At 39.7% G+C, this 23,248-nt stretch overlaps 1 protein-coding gene across 2 annotated transcripts in view; it reads right to left on the bottom strand.

Annotated features, from left to right (window-relative positions):
• The window catches only part of ATP8A1 (ATPase phospholipid transporting 8A1), a 236,858-nt gene that overhangs the window by 71,954 nt on the left and 141,656 nt on the right, over positions 1-23,248 (bottom strand). For both annotated transcript variants that reach the window (XM_060148261.1, XM_060148260.1), the window contains one exon: positions 6,498-6,670. In XM_060148261.1, coding sequence (XP_060004244.1) covers positions 6,498-6,670 — 173 coding nt within the window. The remainder of the gene's footprint in view (positions 1-6,497; positions 6,671-23,248) is intronic.

Here is a 23,248-nt window from a genome sequence, read left to right as displayed (position 1 = left end):
ATATATGGAATGTAAAAAAAAAAAAAAAAAAGAGAAAATGGTCAGAAGAACCTAGGGGCAAGACGGGAATAAAGATGCAGACCTACTAGAGAATGGACTTGAGGATACGGGGAGAGGAAAGGGTAAGCTGGGACAAAGTGAGAGAGTGGCATGGATATATATACACTACCAATCGTAAAATAGATAGCTAGTGGGAAGCAGCCGCATAGCACAGGGAGATCAGCTCAGTGCTTTGTGACCACCAGAGGGGTGGGATAGGGAGGGTGGGAGGGAGAGAGATGCAAGAGGGAAGAGGTATGTATATGTATAACTGATTCACCTTGTTATAAAGCAGAAACTGACACACCATTGTAAAGCAATTATACTCTAATAAAGATGTTAAAAAAATTACATTAAAAAAATAAAGCCCATCATATTACATGCATTTGTTGTTTCTCTCACTGCTCTCTTGGCAATATGCCTTTTGTTTTCCAAGGATCATCTTTCTGCTAGGATTTTGTCTCTCTTTTCTCCACTCCATGTCGCACAGCTTCTAGACAGCCATGACTTACTATTCTACATGATCTCAACTCCTGGAACTCTAGTCTGGATCAAGACACTAAGCGTTTAATTTTCCCTAAGTGGGGATCGCTCAGATAGGTTTATTAACAAGGAGATAATCACTAGAAACTATGAAGGGTTCAAGGAGAACCAGTTATACCAAACTAACTCTGCTTCCCTTTCCCACATGGTGCGATCACTAGTTTGACAGATCAGATAATGCCGTGGATTCTACATACCATGTCTTTAGCAAATTGGAAAATTAAGTCGTTTCATTCTATCACTGTAGAACTGAAGGAGAAGTGTAAGTTGTCTCTTAGGTGGATCTGTATTTGACCGAAGAACATATTAGAGTAGTACCGATTTACTGATTGATGTAAAGCTTTAGGGAGGCCTTTAGTGTGAGGCTGCAGAGCTCTGAACTTAAAACTGCTGAACAGAAAAGAATCATAAAGAATTTGAATGTAGCTATGGAAGACACGTTTACTCCAAATGAGCAAGATACAAAACAGAAAAAGACTGAAATGAACAAGATATCTTAAGAAAGATGGTGATGGAAATCAAGTTAGCAGTTATCCTTGGGAAGATAATAAAATACAGGAAGCATGAGGGGGCATCTGTGGTGCTGGTCATGTTTGGGTGATTGATACGGGAGTGTGTTCACTTTGTAAAAATTCACTGAGCTTTACACTTATGCTTGATATACTTTCCAGTACAGTCTAACTCTGTTTTATCAGAATTATACAATCTGTGGTTCTAATTAGTGTGTGTCTGTGTGTTAGTGATGGTGGTTTATGTAAATTGAGTCACATCTAAAACTATATAACGAATTACAGTGGGATTCTATAGCATTTAGATTTCTCGTAAGTTTTTAGATATTTTACTGTCCAATACTGACTTCCCTGATGATGTACATCATCATAATTGGCTACCAGCCTATAATATGGCCACGTATTTCCTTTAACATTACTCAGTGGAGGTAGAAAAGCAAATGAGATGAACAGGGCTGAGCAACTTATTATTATGTTAACACAAAATATGGGCATTTTATGAAGTTATAAGATTTATTCAGTGTGTCCTCTTTTAGCCATACATGTATGAAAGAAATATTCTCTCAACATTGCCAACATTTATTCATATTTTCTTGGAAGCAAATATACGGTTGACATTCATTAAGCGTTTGTAAGTCTTCTCAAAGCCAAACATCTGCTTGGCATCCAACGTGTTCACAAACTTCTTTCTTTAAAGGAATGTCTGTTGAGCATTTATTAGCTTCATTTGTGCTTTATGACTACCCTTTAAGTAGAACATTTATTTAGACAAATCCTTAAAGTTTAAGACAATCCCAAAAGATTCAAGAAGCGGATCTGTCTTGACCCTTTACTTAACATTCTCAGGCTATGACAGAAAGTATTCAAGGTGTCCCTTTAGACGCCTTCGTGGAGGGCCCCTCGATCGGACTCAGGTGAAAGGTTTTGCCTGGAATGCCACTCCCGAGTGAGGACACTCACTGAAGTCAAGTGTTTTCTTATGCACTATGGGGAAAAGGGCCTAAAAGGGGGTTAAACTTTGATTAGAGATGTTGCAAGTAGGGAAAAATGCTTACTTCAATTTCACTTCTGCTTTTCAGAAGACATGAGTACATAAATTATGTAGGAGAACGGTGATTACTAGACAGTCTAAAAGCTTGGAGGCTCTAGGCCAATTTTTAACCAACTGTCACAGAACATAAGTTTCAAAATATGTTTAAGCTAAACTGACAACTACAGAAAAAATGTAAGATTCTTTGAAAGGCTGGCTTATGTGAACTGACGAGGATCTCTGAAACCACATGCTATTTAACACACAGCGATACTCCACTGCAACGTTCCCACTCTCTTCTGGAGGGAATATTAAAAGAGGTAGAACAGATGCTTCCCTGAATTAAGCAGATCCAAGCAGTAGACAGACTCTTCCCACAGAGTGGCCAAAAGAAGTAGGGTTCATCCAAAAACTGAAAGGGCTAGGAGAGGTCCCCTGGCCTAGCAGCTCTCAAGCTGGAAGAAGCTAACCCAGGAAGGGTGCCTGTGTGCATGGGTTTCCCACCTTTCTATGCCAGAGAAGCTCCAATCTTAACTGCTGTAGACATCCATTCTCCCTGGAATATTTGAATCACTGCTACATGCTAAGCTCTTCATTTTACAGGTCACAAAACCAAGGCCAGAGTGATTCCATTAGGTATCCAAAGTGCCAGGGCAGCAAAGCTAGAACAAGCATTCCATAAATCCCCGGCTAAGGTGCCCTTCTATCAATTATACAACCTGTAAGACCTTAGGGCATAAAATATTGGCAGCTGAGATGAGAAAGTATTTATCGGGTACAGTTAGTTTGTAGAATAGCTCTTGATCTTAGCTGTGTACACAAGTCTCCCTGAGTCCTGGAGCAAGCCTTTTCCCCCTCTACCTGTCCAAGGAGTTCCAGGGAGTCTGTGAAATCCCTGAAGCGGTACATTCAATTTAACATGTCTGTGTAAAATTCGTCCATAGCTTTCATTTGTTCTTCAAAAGTATCTGTGATCACACCAAATGGTAAAAATCAGTGTACCTGAAGAAGGGACTAGGAAAACGTACCAGAAAGTCCTTTAACATAACATGCATGTTTACTATTAAACTACTCAGGTTATACAGGTAAATTCACACAGTGGTGAAAACAAAACCTGCACAGTGCCTATGAAAATACAGTACTTGGTAGACTGATAAAAACAGATTTTATTTTACTTCTTGGATTTTACATAATTGAAAAAATTATTTGATGTATAACATGCAACCTTCACTCTGTAAACCAAAACCAGCACTCCAAAGCCCTGAATAATTTGGGGGCTAGGGGATTATTTCTGTCTCTGAGTATTCCCTTTAGAAACTGATGGTGAGTAAGAGATGTCATGACAACTGACAGAGAACAACTGTTTCTTTCAATTCAACTGTAGACTCTTCAGGGAAAACGCTCATCTTTATAACTCTGTCAATTAGGCAAACACTAAAAACTGCCTCCTGCCCTTCATGCTGATAATGTCAGGGAAGACAAGTGGCTGATGTAATCCTGAAGATGGAGCTAACGTCCAGAGCCTCATTATCCATTAAGGGAGGCTTTCCCCCTACTTCCACTCTAGCAAAGGAAGAGCAAGATGCTGAATTATCTTCATGTGTGGACTGACAAGAAATAAACGGTAAAGTCGTTTTGAGGGAAAAACCTAGAAAACCAGCATGAACATAAACTAATTTGAGAAACAGTGCCCTACTGTATTTTGAAATAATATTCAGTATTTATCCAGAGGGTTTCTTATAATGGAGTAAAATAGAGAATTTCCTGAGGCTAGGAGATTACAATCATCTGAGAAACCAGGAGTAAGAATGCGTGCATTTAACTGCAAAGAAGGATATGCAGAACTGCCCACCTATTCCTCACAGTGAGGACTCATCATGGAAATTATGCTTCAAGGTCAGTAAGCTAAATGACAAGAAGATGGTCTGTGCCAATAATTTAAATGTCAAGCGGCACCGGGCCAAGAAGGTGCACAGATATAAATCGGGCAGTGGCACTGATGTAATTATGGGCTTAGACGAATTCTCAAAGCCAGACCGGAAGCTGAACCACAGTCTTTGGGGAAAAGAGAGAATATGAGGGTAATTAGAGGAAAAAAGCAGAGGAAAGTTTTTTACTTTTTAAAAAAAACCCCTAAAACTCTAAATAAAACTCAATGTCTGCAGAGGGACCTTCATGGTCCTCAAACATGCATAAAACAGGATGGAGGGAGGAAGGGGCCACCCACATCTTTATAAGCTCAGTGTCAGAGCAGAGCTGCACGTGCACGGCAGTGTGTGTCCCTCCCAGGGGCCTGGGACCTGGAGGGGTGCTGAGGTCCATGTGACTTGTGAGCATCCAGAACGAGGATCTCAGGAGGGAATTTCACAAGCACAGAACGTATTTTTTTCTCCCTGGACTCTGCTTTCTAGTTTTTCTCTCCCTCTGCTATTGTTTAATTTTGTGGTTCGACTTTTTGAAGAATGGTGGGAGGTACCGTGTTAAGCAATGCTCTAGGAATGAGGCTCAGCGGCGATGAAATCGGCCTCCCACGTCTTTCAAACCAACTGTGAGTCTGCTTAAAACACAAGGCAGACACAAATACGAAGGAGAGCAGGCAGGACGTCCTGTTCGTCCTTGTATGTGCAGCATCTCTCCCCAGCACACAGTCGGCACAGAACGGATGCAGGCTCAAGGGAACCCGTCATTTTATCTAAACAGCTCTGTGGTCCGTTCTGTTTCTGAATAGGAGCCAACAGCCATATCACTTAATGTGCTTTTGAGCAATCTTTTGTTGATCCTTGTGCCTCCGTTAATGAAAGTGATTAAACAACCAAGTCTGGCACAAAATTATCCTGATGGGAGAGCATCAGAGTTGAACATGGTCAAGAGATTTACAAAGGAGCCAAGAAACATCACTGGAAAAGCAGATATTAAAAAATCATGAGTATCCTCATGCTTTTAATTTTTATTTATTTATTTTTAACATCTTTGTTGGAGTATAATTGCTTTACAATGTTGTGTTAGTTTCTGCTGTATAACGAAGTGAATCAGCTATATGCGTACGTATATCCCCATATCCCCTCCCTCTTCTCATGCTTTTTAAAGAAGACAGTCAAGAAAATAATTTCCCATTTTTTCTTCATGGTTAAGCAGAGTCTGATTATTACTAACACTAAATATCTGTACACTGTATTGCCTAAAAGCTTTATAGTAATAGTATTTATTAATACATGCCACAGAGAAGAAAAATTAAATGAAATAATTAGATTCCTAGGAATAAGCAACTCTTAATGCTCTGAGTATAATATAATTTTATAGGCTGAAATGACACTTATCAAGGATATTTATTAAGTATGGTTTAAACTATATTTCACAAAAACAACCCACTGAAATTTAGGAAATACCTAAAAGGCATGGCTTATAAGTTTGGAGATAGTATCATGTACAGGATATTTAAGTAAATAAAGCCTGGACCAAAAAAAGTTTTAAAAAGCAGAAGATTCTTTTATTCATAAATATATTTTAAGAGAAAAAATAAAGTTTTACAAATAAAGTTTGCCCATAGTACAGTTTTAAAGATAATGTTAAAAGCACAGATTCTGAGAAATTCTCCAGAAGCCCTGCTAGTATTTCATCTCGCATGAAGAGAAAGCAATTTGAGAACTGCTACCCAACGCCTAGTCTGACCAGCTGGTAAGATTCAGTAAGTGGGTGGCAAAGAGGAAAATCCTTGCATTTCATGGTGACCAGAGGGGAAGAGACTGGGCATAGTCATAAATATACTTTAAATTCTAGGAAGACTTTGTTAAAACAATTTAGTCAAAGACATGAGGAAGATTCTTTGACAAGAAGTTCAGGAAGGATTGGAGCTAAATAGTTCACAAAAATACAATTCTATGGAGTAGGCCTTGATACCTCAAAACAGATTTTAATTTAGGATATAGGCAATATTATAAATTAGAGGGCAGAAGATTATATGGTCAATAAACAGCCTTCAGAAAAATGCTCAGCTATTTGGAAAATGATTCAGTTAGTGTCTCCCATCATGCATTCCCCCAAATAAGTCCAAGCAACAGAATCAAAGATTTAAGTGTAGAAAACAGAACCTTTAGAGAAGCAACCCTGGATGGAAATGCAGGTAAATAAACACAGAATGGCAAGAAACCTGCCAATTCAAATTATGAACAATAATCATTAATGACTGTCAGGACTCACTTTCAAAACTCTGCTAATAAATGCTATCCCAGTTTGTGAACCCTGAGTGAATGAATTAATAAATAAATAACCTGACATTTATGGATTCTGGATAAAATAACTTCAAGGAACTTTAAAAATCAAGAACTTAGGATCCAGTTGCTCATTACTGAAATCTGACAATACCATGGAGAACTTACCTGCAGCAAATAACAGCTTTGCACGACAAAGCTAAGTCCAGAAAATACTGCCGTACTCCAAAAGTTAAGGCATACTTGAGAGTTTTCCCATCAATTATAAGAGCAAAGTCATTCTCCTTCCGAAGAGCATCACCAAGGGTAGTGCAGTGACGACTGAGAGTTTCCCTTGTTCCCTGTAAAATTAAACGAAAGATGCCCTCAGCATTTACTCCCATTTGTTTTACCAAGGTTGTTCAGCAACTACTTTTAGTTATTTTTAGTGCTTTTTATGTTTCAAATTGCTTTCACATACCTCTACTCATCTGATTCTCACGAAAGCCCCTCAGAGAAGACTGGACAAACATTGTCAGAAAAAGTGAGTGACTCCCTTAAAGCCATACCCTGTTCCTAGCACGGTTGGGACTTGACTACACATCACCCATTCCCCTGCCACCTTTGCTCATTATTCCAACCACACGGCCGCAATCTTCTTAAAATATTTTCAGTACATTATCTTGTTAAAGCATAACAACGTTGAACTAGTCAAAATTGCTTAGCTATGAATCAAGGGGAAAAGTTGGGGAATATAATTTAAATAATTTATGGGTATTCTTTCAGAAGTTGTCAATGCGACTGAAACTTAATTCTCAAGAGGAGGAAATGTAGTATCTGTAATCTCTTGCCACTTCATGAATTGGCGTCTATAACTTTAATCGCGATTTCATGATGCGGTATTTCAGCTGGGGATGGTGACATGTGGCCTAGTAATCTTGACGGATTGAATAAAAGAACCCCTTCCATCAATGAAGAGTTCATTTTCAGGCACAATAAAAACCTTTAGTGTCAAGAAAGGCTTTGTTCACCTCAGCTATATAGAGAGGTTGTATTTGTTTCCCTCTGTTAAGAACTATTGCTTTCCCAGCTCTTCAAAGGGAAAAAATTTCAAGCTACTTAATTTTTCTCCCTAGATCCTGTAGACTTTTCCTATAACCTGATAGGGACAGCTTCTTATTTCAACGGAGCCCTAACATTATGAAGACACAGAACACGGGCTCTGCACAAGGAAATGTAAGGAACAATTACTTTCCTATTAGAGTTTTGTTCTGAGTGCTAGTATCTGAGCCCGCAGTTATTTATATAATAAATTTAACAAATCTATGTTTATATAATAAAATATACCTATAGTAAAAAATAATACATAATAATTTTTGTTATATTCAAAGGAGATATAATTATCGTTCCAATTTAAGACTGTGGTACAGTTATTTGAGTTATCTTCACAAAGAGGGAAGCAAAGACAGAGGTAATTAAAATTTTACATTGGGGATTTTTGAAGGTGTTTCTACATTCGTATTTCAAATGTGGTTCACACTACGTTCTGGAATTTCAGGATCTGTTTATCGAAATAACAGAACAGTGTTGTACCGTAAAGTAAGCATGCCCAACCCTCCGAACGCTGGAACTTCATTTAACACTTCCCCTGTTCCCTGTTACACACAGTGACATGAAGGGCCGCCATATAGCAGCATTCTTTGCAAAATTTTCTGTTCACGCTTTACATCGGGGAGAAAGAGCTGTTTTAATTTACAGGCCTTACGCTCCTATTTCCTACTGGAAATTTTTGGCCCAAGAGAATTTTAAGAAAAGGAGGTAAAAAGTGTCAGCAAGACGCTGCAAGCAAATTTATCAATGACTATCCATAGCAGATTACCCTGGATTGTCTTAAAAGCAAATTCCCATAGATGAAATGAACAAACAAGCAGATTAATACACAGATAAAAAATGAAAATAAAATAAAACAATATTTAGCATGTACCACACGCCAGTCATGGTTCTAAGGGCTACACACACAGATACAGTACTTCAGTTAACACTTACTTCAACCCTGTGCCGGAGGCACTATTGTCCCCATTCTGCAGATGATAAGCATGAGACTTAGAGTTTAATTTCCTTGCCCCAAAACACATGGCTACTAAGTAGAGAAACCAAACTCAGAATTAAATTTCTGTACTAGCTAGTCATTCTCTACATTATCCAGCAAAAACAAAACCAACAGTACCAGGCATAGCAAATCATAAGTGAAATCCCCATACCATTTCCCCTGTTGTTTCCCTAGAGCCCTCATCATCTGTCTCTCATCTTGTCTTTACCACCAACAGAGCCTTCTCTTTACAAAACAAACTTGAAACACAAATGAGTCTCTTCTTGCTCTAAAATTTTTCAATGGCTTCTACTGCTTACATGATAAAGTCTAAAATCCAAGTCCAGCTAACTTTCGTTCGCTTTTCTCTTCACAACCTTGACTCCTTTATTCCCTCTCTCTGGACCACCCTTTCCTCCTGAGATATTCCACTATCTTTGAAACCAAGCTGTCCTCCCAAGCCCTCCCAGACTCACTCCATGCTATCATGTGTAATTCACTGTATGCTAGCAAGACCCTCAGTTCCTTGAGGGGAGAGACAACGTTTAATGTGGTTCCCAGCCACAAACAGTGCCTGTAATTACAGACGCTCGGGAAAGACCTATTTATGGAATGAGAGCACTGATAAATTTTGATTTCACCCCACTGGAAGCACTCCATTTCCCCTCTATTATCACTTCTGATTTGAGAGAGAGACAGACAGGCAGTCAGTCTTCTCCTTCGTGCTCTTTAATTTTCTAGAGAATAATAGGGATTATTACTTCAACAGTCTTTCAAACCAAGGCACTGTCCACTGAAATGCACGTGTGTGTACCTGTGTATTTATTTGCTTGCCTGCCTATCTACCTATCTACTTACCTACCCATCCATCCATCCATCCACCCATCCATCCATCCATCCATCCATCCGCTACTCTGTTTTTTTAAGTTTTGCCCGAGTCACTCCTGATCTGAAAACCTAAATGAAACCTGAGATGTACCTCAAGAGGACTTCAAATTTCTTTATAGATCAGCTGCAAAGCAAGACTCAAAGTCAAGTAAACCCCTGGCTGTGCAAGCCCCTCATGATCCTGTCTGTTCGACACAGTCCTGTGCACCCCACTCTCCCTTCTTCTGAGGGCGTTCTCTAACATCTTAAAATGTACTGAGAACTTATTTGTGGCGTCAGCATCCCTGGGTTTCCTGGGTGATTATCACAGATCTGCAGCAAATCAAACAGTGTCAGGAGATGTAACAGAGATCACATTTCAGAAGGTGAGTCAAAATCTTTGCACAGTGAATTCTCCAGTCAGCCTACCTAGGGCGCAAGGTAACAGCAACAGAAAAGCTGCAAACACTTTCTTATTTTCGTTTACAGTTTTATTTTGTAAGCAGCTCTGTTGTTGGCTGTGTGCTGCCAGTTACATGTTATATTTCACCCTTATTTATACTGCCAGGAGTATTTTAAAATTCTTTTATTTATGAAAGTTTATTGCTTCTCCTGTAAGCCTGGGAGCCATACTTTACGGCCATATTGCATTGAAGCTTATCTCCTGTAGCTAGAAATAAATTTATTACTACATTAGCTGTTGCTTTGTTTTCTTTTTGGTTACCGAAGGGGGAAATGTTTAAACGTTTAAACTTAGTGACATGTGAAAGTGTAAATATATAAATGAGAAGCTGACTCAGAAAAAGGATAAAAGACCATAGAGTACAACAACATAAAAGTTCTGTATCTCCTTATGCTACAAAGTCTTATTTGTGGGCTGAAAGAAAAGGAGCATTTGTTGCTATAATCAGGGAGAGTCAGAAGTAAAGGCAGTTTGGGGAGACAGACAGGCATTCAGGCGTCTCACCAGGCGGGGACCCAGGTATGGGAAGGAGCCGCAGGGAAAGCGGGATTTGCCTGCACCTCTCACAGCCTGCATCCCATGTGGACACGACAGTTGAGCATTCAGCTCTCCTCTCCCTGTCCCTGGGCTGCACCTAGCCAAGTGCTCATCAGGGGCCCTTATGAGCTCCTCCAAGCTTTCCTGCTTTGCCAAGTCACAATTCAGTCTACAGCCAACACTTCTCTGTTCTTAGTCCTGACACAACAGGGACTAGAAAGGGAATAAAATCACCTCCCCCTGAGGACAGGCTCTACTCCAGCTCTCCTCTCTTATATGGGTGCTCATTACTGCTGATCTATACTTTCACCCAGGCCTAGCCAATTCCAACGTTCCCAGAGGTTACTCCAGACCTTTTCTTCCCTTCCTCAGACTCCAAATTTGGCTCCTGTTAGTGCAGCAAACATCTCCCTGCTTTACTGAGAACATTCGTAAATTATTCTCTCAACTTTCCTCTCTTAATCTCAAAACTTCCCTTTACCTAATCCTCCCTAATTCCTGAGCTGGGAGGAAGACCTGCCTTCTTTTCTCACCTCTGTTCCTCCCTCTTCTCCCCTGCATCTTTATTCTCCCCCACTGTCACTCTTTCTTTCCCTTAAGACTACATACGGAAAGCAATGAACAATAAATAAACCAAGAAACGTCCCCAACTCTATTTTTCCTGAGTCCTCCAGGTGACATGAATACCTCCACCTTCTGGATTCTCCAAATATGTGTTTATACTTACACAATGTAGCGTGATGTATAATTGCTTATCTGTTTATATCTCTACTTCCCTGCAGGACTGAGGTCCTTGATAAAGAGATGAAATAAAATCAATACAAGCTTGGTAATAAAAGAATAACCAAATTATTAATGATTGGAGAATACCTTGTGGGAAGTTACAATGATTTTGTTGTGTGACCATTGTTTTTTACTGCCTGTAAAACTCCTGTGTAATCTTGGACACTTTTAATTAGAGCAATAAATAAAATGTTAGTGTGCTTATTTTATTGCAGAGGAAATGGAGAACAAAGTGGTGGTTATGATCTAACATCTCCTTCTATCTCATATAACAGAAATTGTCTAATGAATAATGGAATCAACACCTAGACTAGCTACTTAGTGATCAAGCAGGTTATATAATAGTGGATTTATGAGAAGAAAACAATGTGTATTTGGTTTATAAGAAACACGCTTGGAAAAGAAAAAAGAAAGAAAGATGCTTGGCAGATAATGAGGTCAAGTACAATTCCTCACAAAGATTAACTCAGACCAAAGGGCCTTAATAAAGTTCTATTTGCATCTTTGTATTGCCTGGCAAAACAGATAACATGTTCATACAATACCTGTCGGGGAGGGGGAAATTTCCCACCCTCTGCTTCTTGAGTTTTTTTGGCTGGCCTAATAATTAAATTGGCACAAGACAGATTAACAGGAGGGAAAAAACCCCTAATTTAATTAGTACACATGGAGGTCTCATAGAAATGGGACCTAAGAAGTGACCAAAGCAGGCAGTTTTTATAATTTTTAGACAAAGAAACAACAAATTTGTAAAGAATTGACAAGACAGAGACGTTTAAGCTTGGGGTAGTAAATTAGTGAGGCAGTAACAAATTTTGTTTAAACAGCCTTCTTGGCCTGGAATTTCCTATCTCTAGTGATAAGGATGTCTATCTACCTCCTGGTGCAGGGCGGGTACTTTTCAAATGGGAGATTTATTTCTTGCTTTCTAAAGACAAAGGAGGGTCAGAATGTTCTTCTTGGATTGGCTGTTTCTAAAGTAACTTTAATTCAAAATATTCAATATGCCAGTCTGGCATATTTTAGGGTGGCCTGCCCTGACCCCCACCATACCCTCCAATAAAATAAAATAACAACAATTTTTAAGAAATCAAAGACTGGCAGCTTTATGATAATCTTTTTTTTTTTTTTGCGGTACGCGGGCCTCTCACTGTTGTGGCCTCTCCTGTTGCAGAGCACAGGCTCCGGACGCGCAGGCTCAGCGGCCATGGCTCACGGGCCCAGCCGCTCCGCGGCATGTGGGATCTTCCCGGACCGGGGCACGAACCCGTGTCCCCTGTATTGGCAGGCGGACTCTCAACCACTGCGCCACCAGGGAAGCCCTATGATAATCTTTTAAAATTACTTTTACATGACGTTTGCCGAGGAAATCTTTGATAAAAATCACAGAGGGCACCCTAGACAATGAACACACTTTTATAGTGAAATAAATTGAAAGCCCTGACTTGTTTGGAAAGTATCATAGCGTGCAAGATGTCGTTTGCATTTTGGCAAAAACTCTGCTTGGAACACTCTAAAGAATCCAGAGGCCAGATGTGCAAAGAACATGTTAGGCCACCTAAGAACTATGATTTTGATGGCCCCAAATGTAATGTTGCAGAAGGCACTTGCATAAAAATGGCCTTTTCAGCCTCTGGCCTTTGGTTTTTCTTCCTGATTCCTTTCAGGGGTTTACAGAACAGAGAGTCTTACTTAGGAACATATCCAGGAAACACCCCAGTAGAGAATGTGGAAATATCCCTAAGGAGAGGTAAATAAAAGCCTCTTGCCTTTGACTAGAAGACTAGTCTATTCCAGTCTAACCAGCAGAAATGATGTGAAGGTTACAGACAGTGTAAAATGTTAACACCTAAATGTCGTGGTGTGGGTGTCGTATGGGTGTCGTAACACCCACATCCTGCTCCAGGGCCACAGTTACTTATAGTGACAGAAGAAAATGTGTGATAACTCATCTTATCCCAGAAGGAGTCATCAGCAAGGCTAAGCCCAAGAGCAAAAGTTAAAGGAAAAAAGTATACATATAATACTTATTTAGTTCAAACTATATGTTGGTATTTGGGTCAGAATACAAATAAGCCTTCAGCACCTGGATTTATTCCTGGGAATCTCTTAAATGTGTGCAGGTCAAATGATAAATTTATGTTTATCGTAAGTTTATCATGAGTTCACCACCAGTTAAGTGAAATAAGCATAGAATTTTGGCTAATGCTGAATCACTTTTGGAAGACACACAACTTTCACCCTTGTCCGAATGGACTTAAGTTTATGAAGCCTGTGCTTCTCACTTCAGTAGCAGCACAGCGGGTTTCTGTTTTCACTTACTTTCCACCAAAAGGACAAAATGCAACATAATGTTACAGGAGAACATCTTGTGGAACAAAGACGGTGACTGATGAAATAAGACAACTTGCTGGAGGTTGGGTCACTGTAAAATAACTCTTCAGAACTCATCAGCTGATGTGCACAAGTTACCAATCAGTGTAGAGAAGGCAGCCATCAACATATAACAAATATGTAACCATAAAAAAGTGGGGCTTTTTTAGTTAGAAAGCCAAGGATGGCCATGAGGGTTCACATGATGCTTCTGGGCACCAATAACATCTGAAGCAAAACGATGACGCCACATGGTAAAGGACTTAAGTTCCAGAAGCTGAAACATACCCCATGGCTCAGAACACAAGGCTTTCCTCACCTTTAGGTGGTTGTAGAATATAAGGTGAAAACAAGCTAATCAAGCATTTTTCACCTTTCTTGGAAAGGAAATATTAGGTGTTTTATTTTGAAAAAAAGTTCCTTATGAAAAAACTAAATGAGAAGTAAGGAATGGCTTCAACCACTAACTTAAGACACCAAGAACCCCAAAATACTTTTGGATCAGGTGGCTAGGCTCAGCGTTCTACAAAGGATTATATCCCACAGCATAGGTGTCACAGGTAAGTTTATTTCATGGCCTATCGATAAACTTCTTCACCAGGAGTACATATGTATTCCAATCTACCTCGTCCTTATTTATTTTTTCACTTGACTAACTAGCAGTAATATGGTATCAGAATGACTTGGTTTGAATCGTTGTTCTCCCACTTCATGGCTGTCTTTCTTCAGGCAGGTTACTTAATTTCTCTCAATGAAATTTTTCTCATTCATAAGATTGGGTTAATATCTCTTTTGTAGGGTTATTGTGGTGACAAGATGTGCTAACTCAGGTGTCCTGCCCAGTGCTTGGCTCAGAGGTGATTTCCGGGAAAGACTAATTCTTTTCCTTCCTCTGACATCAGGTCTAAGAGAGATGTCAACACCCAAAGAAGAATGAATGTTCTGCAACCTGTCAATCACTGCACAACATCAGTGCAATCCAAGTGGTATGTTACTGAGATGATTTTCAGTTTCCTTTTGAAATCTCCTAATGGCAATTTTATTTCAATCTACTTTTTCATTGCTAACACCCAACTCTACTAGCTACTACTTCTTCTACATAAAAACTATCTGGAAACCTGTCTTCCCTCAATTACAGAAAAGATGGCATTATCTCTTCTCATATGGCATGTAGCTCTTGCTAGGTGGTAGGAGGACAAATATTTATAAAGTTAACCTAGACTGTTTTTCTTTATCTCTTAATTTCTGTCTCTAACCTGATACAACTCTTCTTTAAAAAACTAAATTTATTTATTTATTTATTTTCAGCTGCACTGGGTGTTCGTTGCTGCTCTAGTTGCGGTGAGCGGGGGCTACTCTTCATTGCGGTGCGCGGGCCTCTCATTGCGGTGGCTCCTCTTGTTGTGGAGCACGGGCTCTAGGCGCGTGGGCTTCAGTAGTTGTGGCTCGCGGGCTCTAGAGCGCAGGCTCACGCAGTTGTGGCGCATGGGCTTAGTTGCTCCGCGGCATGTGGGATCTTCCTGGACGAGGGCTTGAACCCATGTCCCCTGCGTTGGCAGGTGGATTCTTAACCACTGCGCCACCAGGGAGGCCCTGATACAACTCTTGAGCAGAAAATAACTTGAAAGTTACAAAGTGATTTGGCATTTCTCTCATACTATGTTTTTTGCAGATGACCACATCAATATGTTAGACTTTAAGCTCCCATAAAAATATATATATATATATATGCAGTTACATAAAATAGCATTATATGCAAATGAGAGCTTCACAAATAGTAGGTTGAAAATAACTAATGATAAACAAAACACAGAGGACTTATTTCGCTGGCATGTTCTTCAGCTCTAACACCATCAACTTAACTTCTTAGGTATTGATGATTTTTAAAAGCAGATAAATAAATACTCTGTGTGTGTGTGTGTGTGTGTGTGTGTGTGTGTGTGTGTGTGTGTGTGAAAAAACCTTAGCTTACCTACTTGGTTTTAAAACCTACTATCAGTTAAGTTAAAATGTCAAATAAGAGAATATATATAAAAATCTTAAACTAACAGCTATTTTATTAGCTGTTTTGGTGGTTTGTGGCCCCATCTCATCATCATTTAAGACATGAGGTATTTACAAATTTATGGCCAAATAATGTTTCATTCTTTCTCTATTTTTGCACTCTCCAAATGTTCATACCCTAAAATTACAAATCAATGGAACATTCCAATGACATTCTTAATAATACATTCTGACCATATCAAGTATGGACAATGTTAGCACGTTCTTAAAGAGTGAGTTATGATTTCCCTGACAGCAACGTCGGTAAACCATTGGGTATTATCTTTTGACACTGTATTATTGATTCAGTGGAACACTGGTCATTCCATATAACCCTATGCAACACATATATCAACTACTTCTTTAGCTACTGCAGGCGGTAGTAAGTGGTAAAGAACATATACCTGAGAATAAAGAGAAATTACATTTATATACAATTGGTCCATTTAGTATTCATCCCCGTCAGGATCACTCTCTCTCTTGGACAGTTTCTGACCAGAAAAACTGGTGTTTCTAAACTCCTAGGCTATATTAGAACATAACCTTTAAAAACATACTTGTATAGAACCAAACCAACATAAAGTCATTTTTCTAAAATGGGTAAAGGCAGACAGAAGGTGAAATCATTAAAAACATATGGCCAAAGAGGTCTTCTAAAACAGCTTAGTGGAAGGCAGCCAAGCAAATGCACTTAATCAATACATATTGCTAAATATAATGAAGAGGGAAACAGAGAAAAAAAATTTTTTTCATGCTTTGCTGATACACAGATATGAGCTTTCCAGGGCAGGCGTAGATATAAAACACTGTAATTGAGGAAATGGCCCAATCTCCCAGTAGGGTCATGCCATCTGAAATGGGTCAAAGAATGGAAGAAGCTAAGAAAAGGAAGTTGCAGCGCTGGGTAAATTGCTCTTGGCCCTTGGGCAGAGGTTTGGGATTTGGGGTTATGATAGGTTCCATCAGGCAAATAATTCGTTGTGAGGCATCTATTCTCGTTTTGGGTACCCTAGAGAGAAAGGCAGAAAGTGTCCAATCTGGGTCTAAGTCTATCTTTCAGTGTTGGGATGGCGGCACAGAGCAAAGACAGACAAATCCCGGGAAAGGAAGGAAGAGTGAGGTAGGGGATATAATTATATAATTTAAATAGTTTTGTGGATAAAGGCTTTTACCAAAGCTCTCACAGTAATTATTTGAAACCACCACTGAAAGTCTCCTAAACACTTATTTTGAGCTTGGCATTAAATATTCTCCAGCGGCGGCGGTGACTCAAGGGCAGGAGGAAGTGTCCTGGAGGAACTGGATGGGCAGACATCCAGTCTCTCGTATGGCCTTCAATTCAGCCAGAAGAGGCTGCACAGAATATACAACCGGTTTTTTGAAAATAAGCAAATTACCAAATCAACGGTTTGGAGACAGTAACAACTGGGGTCTGTGAGAAATTCTTACCCAGAACCACAAAGAAAGCTGACGTTGGGCCCATTTCCCTAATGATTTGAATTAATTAATGTAGGAATACCGAAGAATCATTATCTGCTGTGTTTTCTCACTGCACATTCCAAATGCACACCATTTCCATTATTTCCCACATCCATTCAAATAAATCTATGTACAACTGTCACAGTAAAACGAAATATAGGGTCGTTCCCGAATTTCGTAAATACAAGATGCCCAAACGCCACCATCTCCCAGAAGAGCATTCCTCTTTCAGCTGCTCTGCAGTCCTGGTGGTGAGCGGGAGAGGAGGTAGGGGCAAGCTGGCAAACGTGGGGCGTGCCTTCCAGAATGCTTTTTTCTGAGACTGAGTCCCCTTTACCTCTGGAGAAGGAAGGGTTATTTAAGAACAAAAAGAAAAACAGTTTCGGACTTAGAGCAATCTAGGTCAAGACTCAGGATCCCACAGGCGTTAGCTTTGTGAACTCAAAGTCTCCATCTGTATTTGAGACAGACACCGTCATCCGTATAGGAGCAGAGGCTAATGCGTGCAGATTTACCTGACACATAGGTTTCCTGTAAACTGTCAATTTTATGGCTATGCTGATTCATCAAAAGATACAAAAAAAAGAGATGCAAAAAAAGTCACAAGGCATGGTCTGCTCACCTCAAAAATGCCACCAAGCTGTTGGGAGATGGCAAGAGGGCAGACTGATTAGAAGGCATTTAACGGTAATTCTAGGTCTCAGAGAGTCTTAGAAGAGCTCAGATGTTTAGCCAAAAAAAAAAAGATAAAGAATATTCAGGCTTAGGGGGAGGAAGAATTTCTCAGAACAGCAACACTATGAATCTGTGAACAACTTCACTTAGGGATCTGAACACAACCCAAGATTACAGAATTTTGTTTGAGCAAAGGGGACACATTTTGTTTTTATGAGACCAAACAATGGGTTTGATGGAACTTTTTCAACCACAGTCTTTGGCTTGTGGCAGACACCGTCTTAAATCAGAGGAACAGAGAACAGATTATTTGTTCTTCTGTTATTTTCTTTTTTTGTAATGTTTATATATAGTTTTTACTAACCCGTTTCTCTCAAACGGAACAAAGCTGGCTTTCTTCACTGAGAGCTACTTGAAGTAAGCCGTGTGCCAGACAGTATTTGAACAATCATCCTGCAATGGGACATTATAAAAACATATCTTTGCTTTTGATAGGGATACATTAACACCTTAAAAGTTAAACTGAGATCTTATACATTTTCAGGCCGAAAAAGCTGAAACAGCTTTGCTAATGGCAAAAGAGAATTCACAATACTAAAGTTCCCGAGCTGGCGGTGGAGGAAAACTCAGTGTGGTTTAAAACCTGCCTGAACTATTTTTCAAAGCAATACAAAACGTACTGCATTAGACTCATGGGACATATCAAGACAAAACTTGAAGTAGCCTCAATTCTCTTTTTTCCCCTCCTTTTCCGGAGTCAAGTCAATAACTTGCTTATTCTGGACTTCTTTCAGAAGCCGTTCCACAGTGACTGGTTCCCCAAGCAGTAAGGTTTGTCTGCATAATACATATAAGTCGAGCTTAAAAGGGTGCAGATGACAACTTCACCATTTATGTCATGAATGCCTGTAAGTTACATTTGAAGCTTACATGGTGTTAGAAAATCAAATTCAGCTAGGAAAAAAAAATGTGCAATCCCATAAAGGGCTTTCTTTTCCTGTGGTGTTGAAAAATATATATTCTTCTCCTTGTTAATATGAAATGTGGTTAACAATTCATTTTCTGTAAAATATATGAGGGAGGGAAAAGACTGGTATCCATAATCAAACCTAGGCTGGCTTAAGTTCATATTTGCAAATTAAGTAGAGAAATTTAAGTAGTGAGGAGGGCAGCTGTTTAAAATCACCTCTTACAGCAGCTGGCAAAACGAAACTCCCCCTACCCCCAGGAATAATGATGCTAAAAGAAATGATCACGATCATGATCATGGTCCATACTTCTTAAGTGCTTACTAAATGCCAGACCTTGTACTTAAAAGGTACTGTTTTGTTTAATCTTCACAACAACATCCTAGAGATGGATATTATTATTATTATTTTATAAGAGTCACTGGCAGCTGAGGCCCAGAGAACTCTTATTTTCTTAGACTCTGGAATCCAGTGACTTAGATACAGCCTTCCAGGGCTGCTTAGCACTAGAGGGCAAGTTAACCTTTCAAGATGGGGCATAATAGTATCTGCCTACTAATGTTTTCAGGTGTAAATGTGATTGTCCTTGTAAAATCCTTAGTCCGGTACTTAGTACAAAATATAAGCACTTATAAACATAAGCTAGTGTTTTTCTTATGACTATAATAGCCACGCATAGAACCCTGCAGGGGTAAGCAGTTCCCTTTTCACACAGTCAAAAAGCTGCATATTCCTTTGGGATCCATACTCTGCTTCCTTATATTGGGTGCTGACTCCTAATCAGGCTAAATGTAAATGTCAACAGAAGCAGAAACTGAAAAAACTGTGCCCAGATGATCAGCAGGAGAGGTGGGCAGGGCTTCTCAGGAGTTCAACTTGGGAAAACGGGAAGGCTTTTGACTCTGAGTGGAAGAAATTTATTTCTCCAAGTTCCTCACATACATATTTAATCATCATTTCTGTTGATTCAATAAATATATAGTAAGTAATTTTCCTCTCTGCCCCTTTTTGTTTCCTAGGGAAGCCAGACAGTAGAAAAGAGGAGAAAAAACAACAAGAACAAATTTAACATCCAGCCCTACCTCTCAGGACAGATCCCACAACTCTCCACATAAAAAAGATGCTAAAAGGAGGAGAGGCCAAGGTTACAGGTATATCATGTGAGACTCAAGAAAGATGATTTGGGTACCTACAGAGTTAATGGCTTAGAAATTATGGTTCCTCCCACCTACCCAGACTTGACAAATGAGGGTAGTGAAATCCTGAGCTATCTCAATGAATCAGTCTTCAATTTCTTTCTACCTTTTAGAAAAAGTTAGATCATATCCATCAAAAAAGATATTCTGGGTCACCTGAAAGTATTTCCAGAGATTCACAGAGTTAGTATGCTATGGGGGATGTGAATACTATAATAATCACACTCCTTAATATAACATCAACTCAGTCCTTCCAGAATTGTTTTACTACATTTTGAAAGATGCTGTAATCAGACACTGGGAGCTAAAGATAGGTCACATAGGAGGTTCCCTAGTTCTTAGCTCACATTTTCAGATGTTTCCAGTTTTAACAGACAGGATCTAGGTCATTAAGCGGAAGGGGTTTCTGTGAATTTAATGGGATACTTCCTGGGCATTTCTGTAGAGTTAGGGAAGAAGTACAAAATATCCTTCAAGCCAGTAATTTAAAATTTGTGCTTTTGCAGACCCTTAAGAAAATGTCTCATACCAAGATCATAATCAGAACCCAAAACAAAGTGGTTCAAAGTCACATGATAGAAAATTCTGTTACCTAACAAATATCTAACAGATTCTGATCTACTTTAGATTATTAAAGGTGCTCCTCCATGAAATTCTTACTTTCTAAATTAAAACAAGTATGATCAAGCTTTTTAAGAAACTCTTTTGCTGACACTGTCAGGTAACTGGGTGAGAACACCTAGCTTTGCTCTCAGGCGTCATACTAGCAGGGCGTGCTGCTTTTGCTGGGAAAGGAACCGGGAATGTGCAGAGGCAGAAAAGCCCATCAGATTTCCATATTAGGTCTGTAGAGCAAGCCTTCAACATAGACTATTTTTCTACACAATTCTGTAACATAACCTTTTCATACGTGCTATGCCTTGTGCTAACCATACCAATCCAAGGGTAACATTATCCTCACCTGACAGGCAGCACAAGTGGCTCAGAGAAGTTATCTAATTTCACTTTGCCCAGGGTGCCCCACTCAGGTGGGGCAGAACTGTACCTTAACCACTGTGCTACTGTACAGAATGATTTGGGTACATTAAAATTGTCACTTGACAAAACTCTGAACACCCACAATTTATTTCCTATTATATTAATATTATTTCCTAAGATGGCATGTTCCTAAGTTTATCACCTAAATGTTAATTATTCTTTGTGCCGATGGAGTGGTAACCCTATCTCTTACTATTATCAGTCCAATTTGAACACATAGGATGCTTTTCTTTTCCATGGCAATGAAAAATAAATAATGATTTACCTAGACTCATTCTAATGACCTGCCTGAAATCTCAGCCATGGGTTGTATGACACAAGATCTGAAGGAGCTATGATGCAAAGTGCTGTTTCCTTTCCTGCTGAGAAGTGAATGAGTTTGCCACAGCAGGTCTCACCCCAGACAGCCAGATTTGTAAAGTCACCACTTAACTCCCTGGGAGAAAAACCTTCTCCAGACAGCAGTGCGAGAACCCAAGGTAGTCTGGAGCTGGATGAGTCTGTCAGTTCATTCAGCCATAGTGTTTGCCTGTGATCTTCCACACCTAACTGGCATTTGAATTGCTAAGGACATTTCTAAACACTTGCTCTTTAAGTATCAGATATGATCGATTACTACCAAACTTAAAATTGATACACAACCTTTTTCTGTTTTTAAAGGAAGCCCTTAATTAAACCTTATTCAGTGACTCACTTCTCAAATATTTATGGAGTACGAACTATGGGCTAGGCAACTTGCTGGGGAGTGAGAGAGAATGGCAAACCAAAACAGACAGAGGGGTGTCCCTGCTCTCACTGAAATTGATTATTCCCCTGAGGCTCTACGTTTGGTCCTGCAGCAACAGATAGTGCAAGTACCTTTGAGGTGTTTATTACTTTTCTTTTAAAAAAAAATTATTTATTTATTTGGCCCCATCAGGTCTTCGTTGAGGCATGTGGGCTCAGTAGCTGCAGCACTCAGGCTCTCTAGTTGTGGCACATGGGCTCCAGAGTGCGCAGGCTCAATAGTTGTGGCGCATGGGCTTAGTTGCCCCATGGCACGTGGGATCTTAGTTCCCTGACCAGGGATTGAACCTGCATCTCCTGCATTGGAAGGCGGATTGTTAGCCACTGGACCACCAGAGAAGTCCCAATGAGGTGTTTATTACTTTTGAGTTGCCATCTTGGAAACTTCAAAATGGAAATAAATAAACCTGTCTTAACAATACATGATTCAGTACATTGCATATTTTTGGTATTTCAGTGTTCTCTTTTTTTTCTTGAGATTGCTATTTACATCACTTGATACTTAAAACACTTCAAGACTGTGTTTGTCTAAGAGTTGGAGAAAAATGATGAAACAGATGAAAACAAAAGAAGCAATGCTAGCACACTCTACATAAAGTGAAAGCCTAAATCCAGACAAGAAGGATGTCAAATCAAGCATGGTCATGCTTTTGCTTTGACCTCACAGGTCCCACTTCTGACTTCCTTCAAGTGTCAGAAAACCTGGGTACCACGTGTAACCCATGATGCTGACAAAGGCCTAATGGTCTACAGGGATTATGGGGATGTTTACACTGAGGGTCTTGTAATGTTGTGAACAACTGCAACCCAGTTTTGGAACCACCTTCGATGGCTCCTTCTCAGGGACCCCATGGGATAAGTTTCCCCGAATTTCACACCACAGTGCTGGCATTGGTGCCCCTATTTCCTCCTCCCTAACTCTTACCCTGGTCCCTTACCTGCACCCCATGCCTCCCACCCTTCCAACTTGCCTACGTAGAACTGCTTCTACACATCACACCTCTTTTAAGAGGCTGATGTAATTGCTTCCCTCGCCTATGAAGGCAAATTCTCAAACCTGGCCCAGCTTTCCACAGCTGACCCGAGACTAGCTCTCCAGTTTTAACCCCCCTCTGTCATTTCTTTATGGCTGTCTTATAAATACTGTGCCACCATTAAAATGAATTAGGTAGCTTCACACAGACCATTATAAAATAATTGTTCAGATATATTAAGTGAGAAAAGCAAAGTGCAGTATCAAGCAGTGTGGACAGCATGCTGCAATTTGTGTTTAACAACAAAGGATGCGTCCACAGACATGCACATCTGGGACATGCATATCCCTTAGGTAAGTCAGAACATCTCTGGACAAACACACAAGACTGGAACTAGTGACCGTTCCTAGGGAGGTAAACGAGTAGGTTGGGTGTAAAGGTGGGCGATTCATTTTTTGCCACCTAGACTTTCCCTTTTTGTAACTTTTAAATTTTACATTCTGTGCCTACATTTATTCAAACAAAACATACTTAAAAAATTATAACCTTGTGCTCAAGTTTAATGTTCCTCTTTCATGCCCCAAATATGCCTTGAACTTACTTCCAGTAACTTTCAGCTTTTGCTGCTTTTGTCCCCCTTACTCAGGTACTCACTTCTATGTAACTAAA

This window comes from Lagenorhynchus albirostris, chromosome 4, assembly GCF_949774975.1.
Source record: "Lagenorhynchus albirostris chromosome 4, mLagAlb1.1, whole genome shotgun sequence".
Lineage (NCBI taxonomy): Eukaryota > Metazoa > Chordata > Mammalia > Artiodactyla > Delphinidae > Lagenorhynchus > Lagenorhynchus albirostris.
Note: the sequence above shows the minus strand (reverse complement) of the source record. Positions and strands in the feature narration are given on the sequence as shown.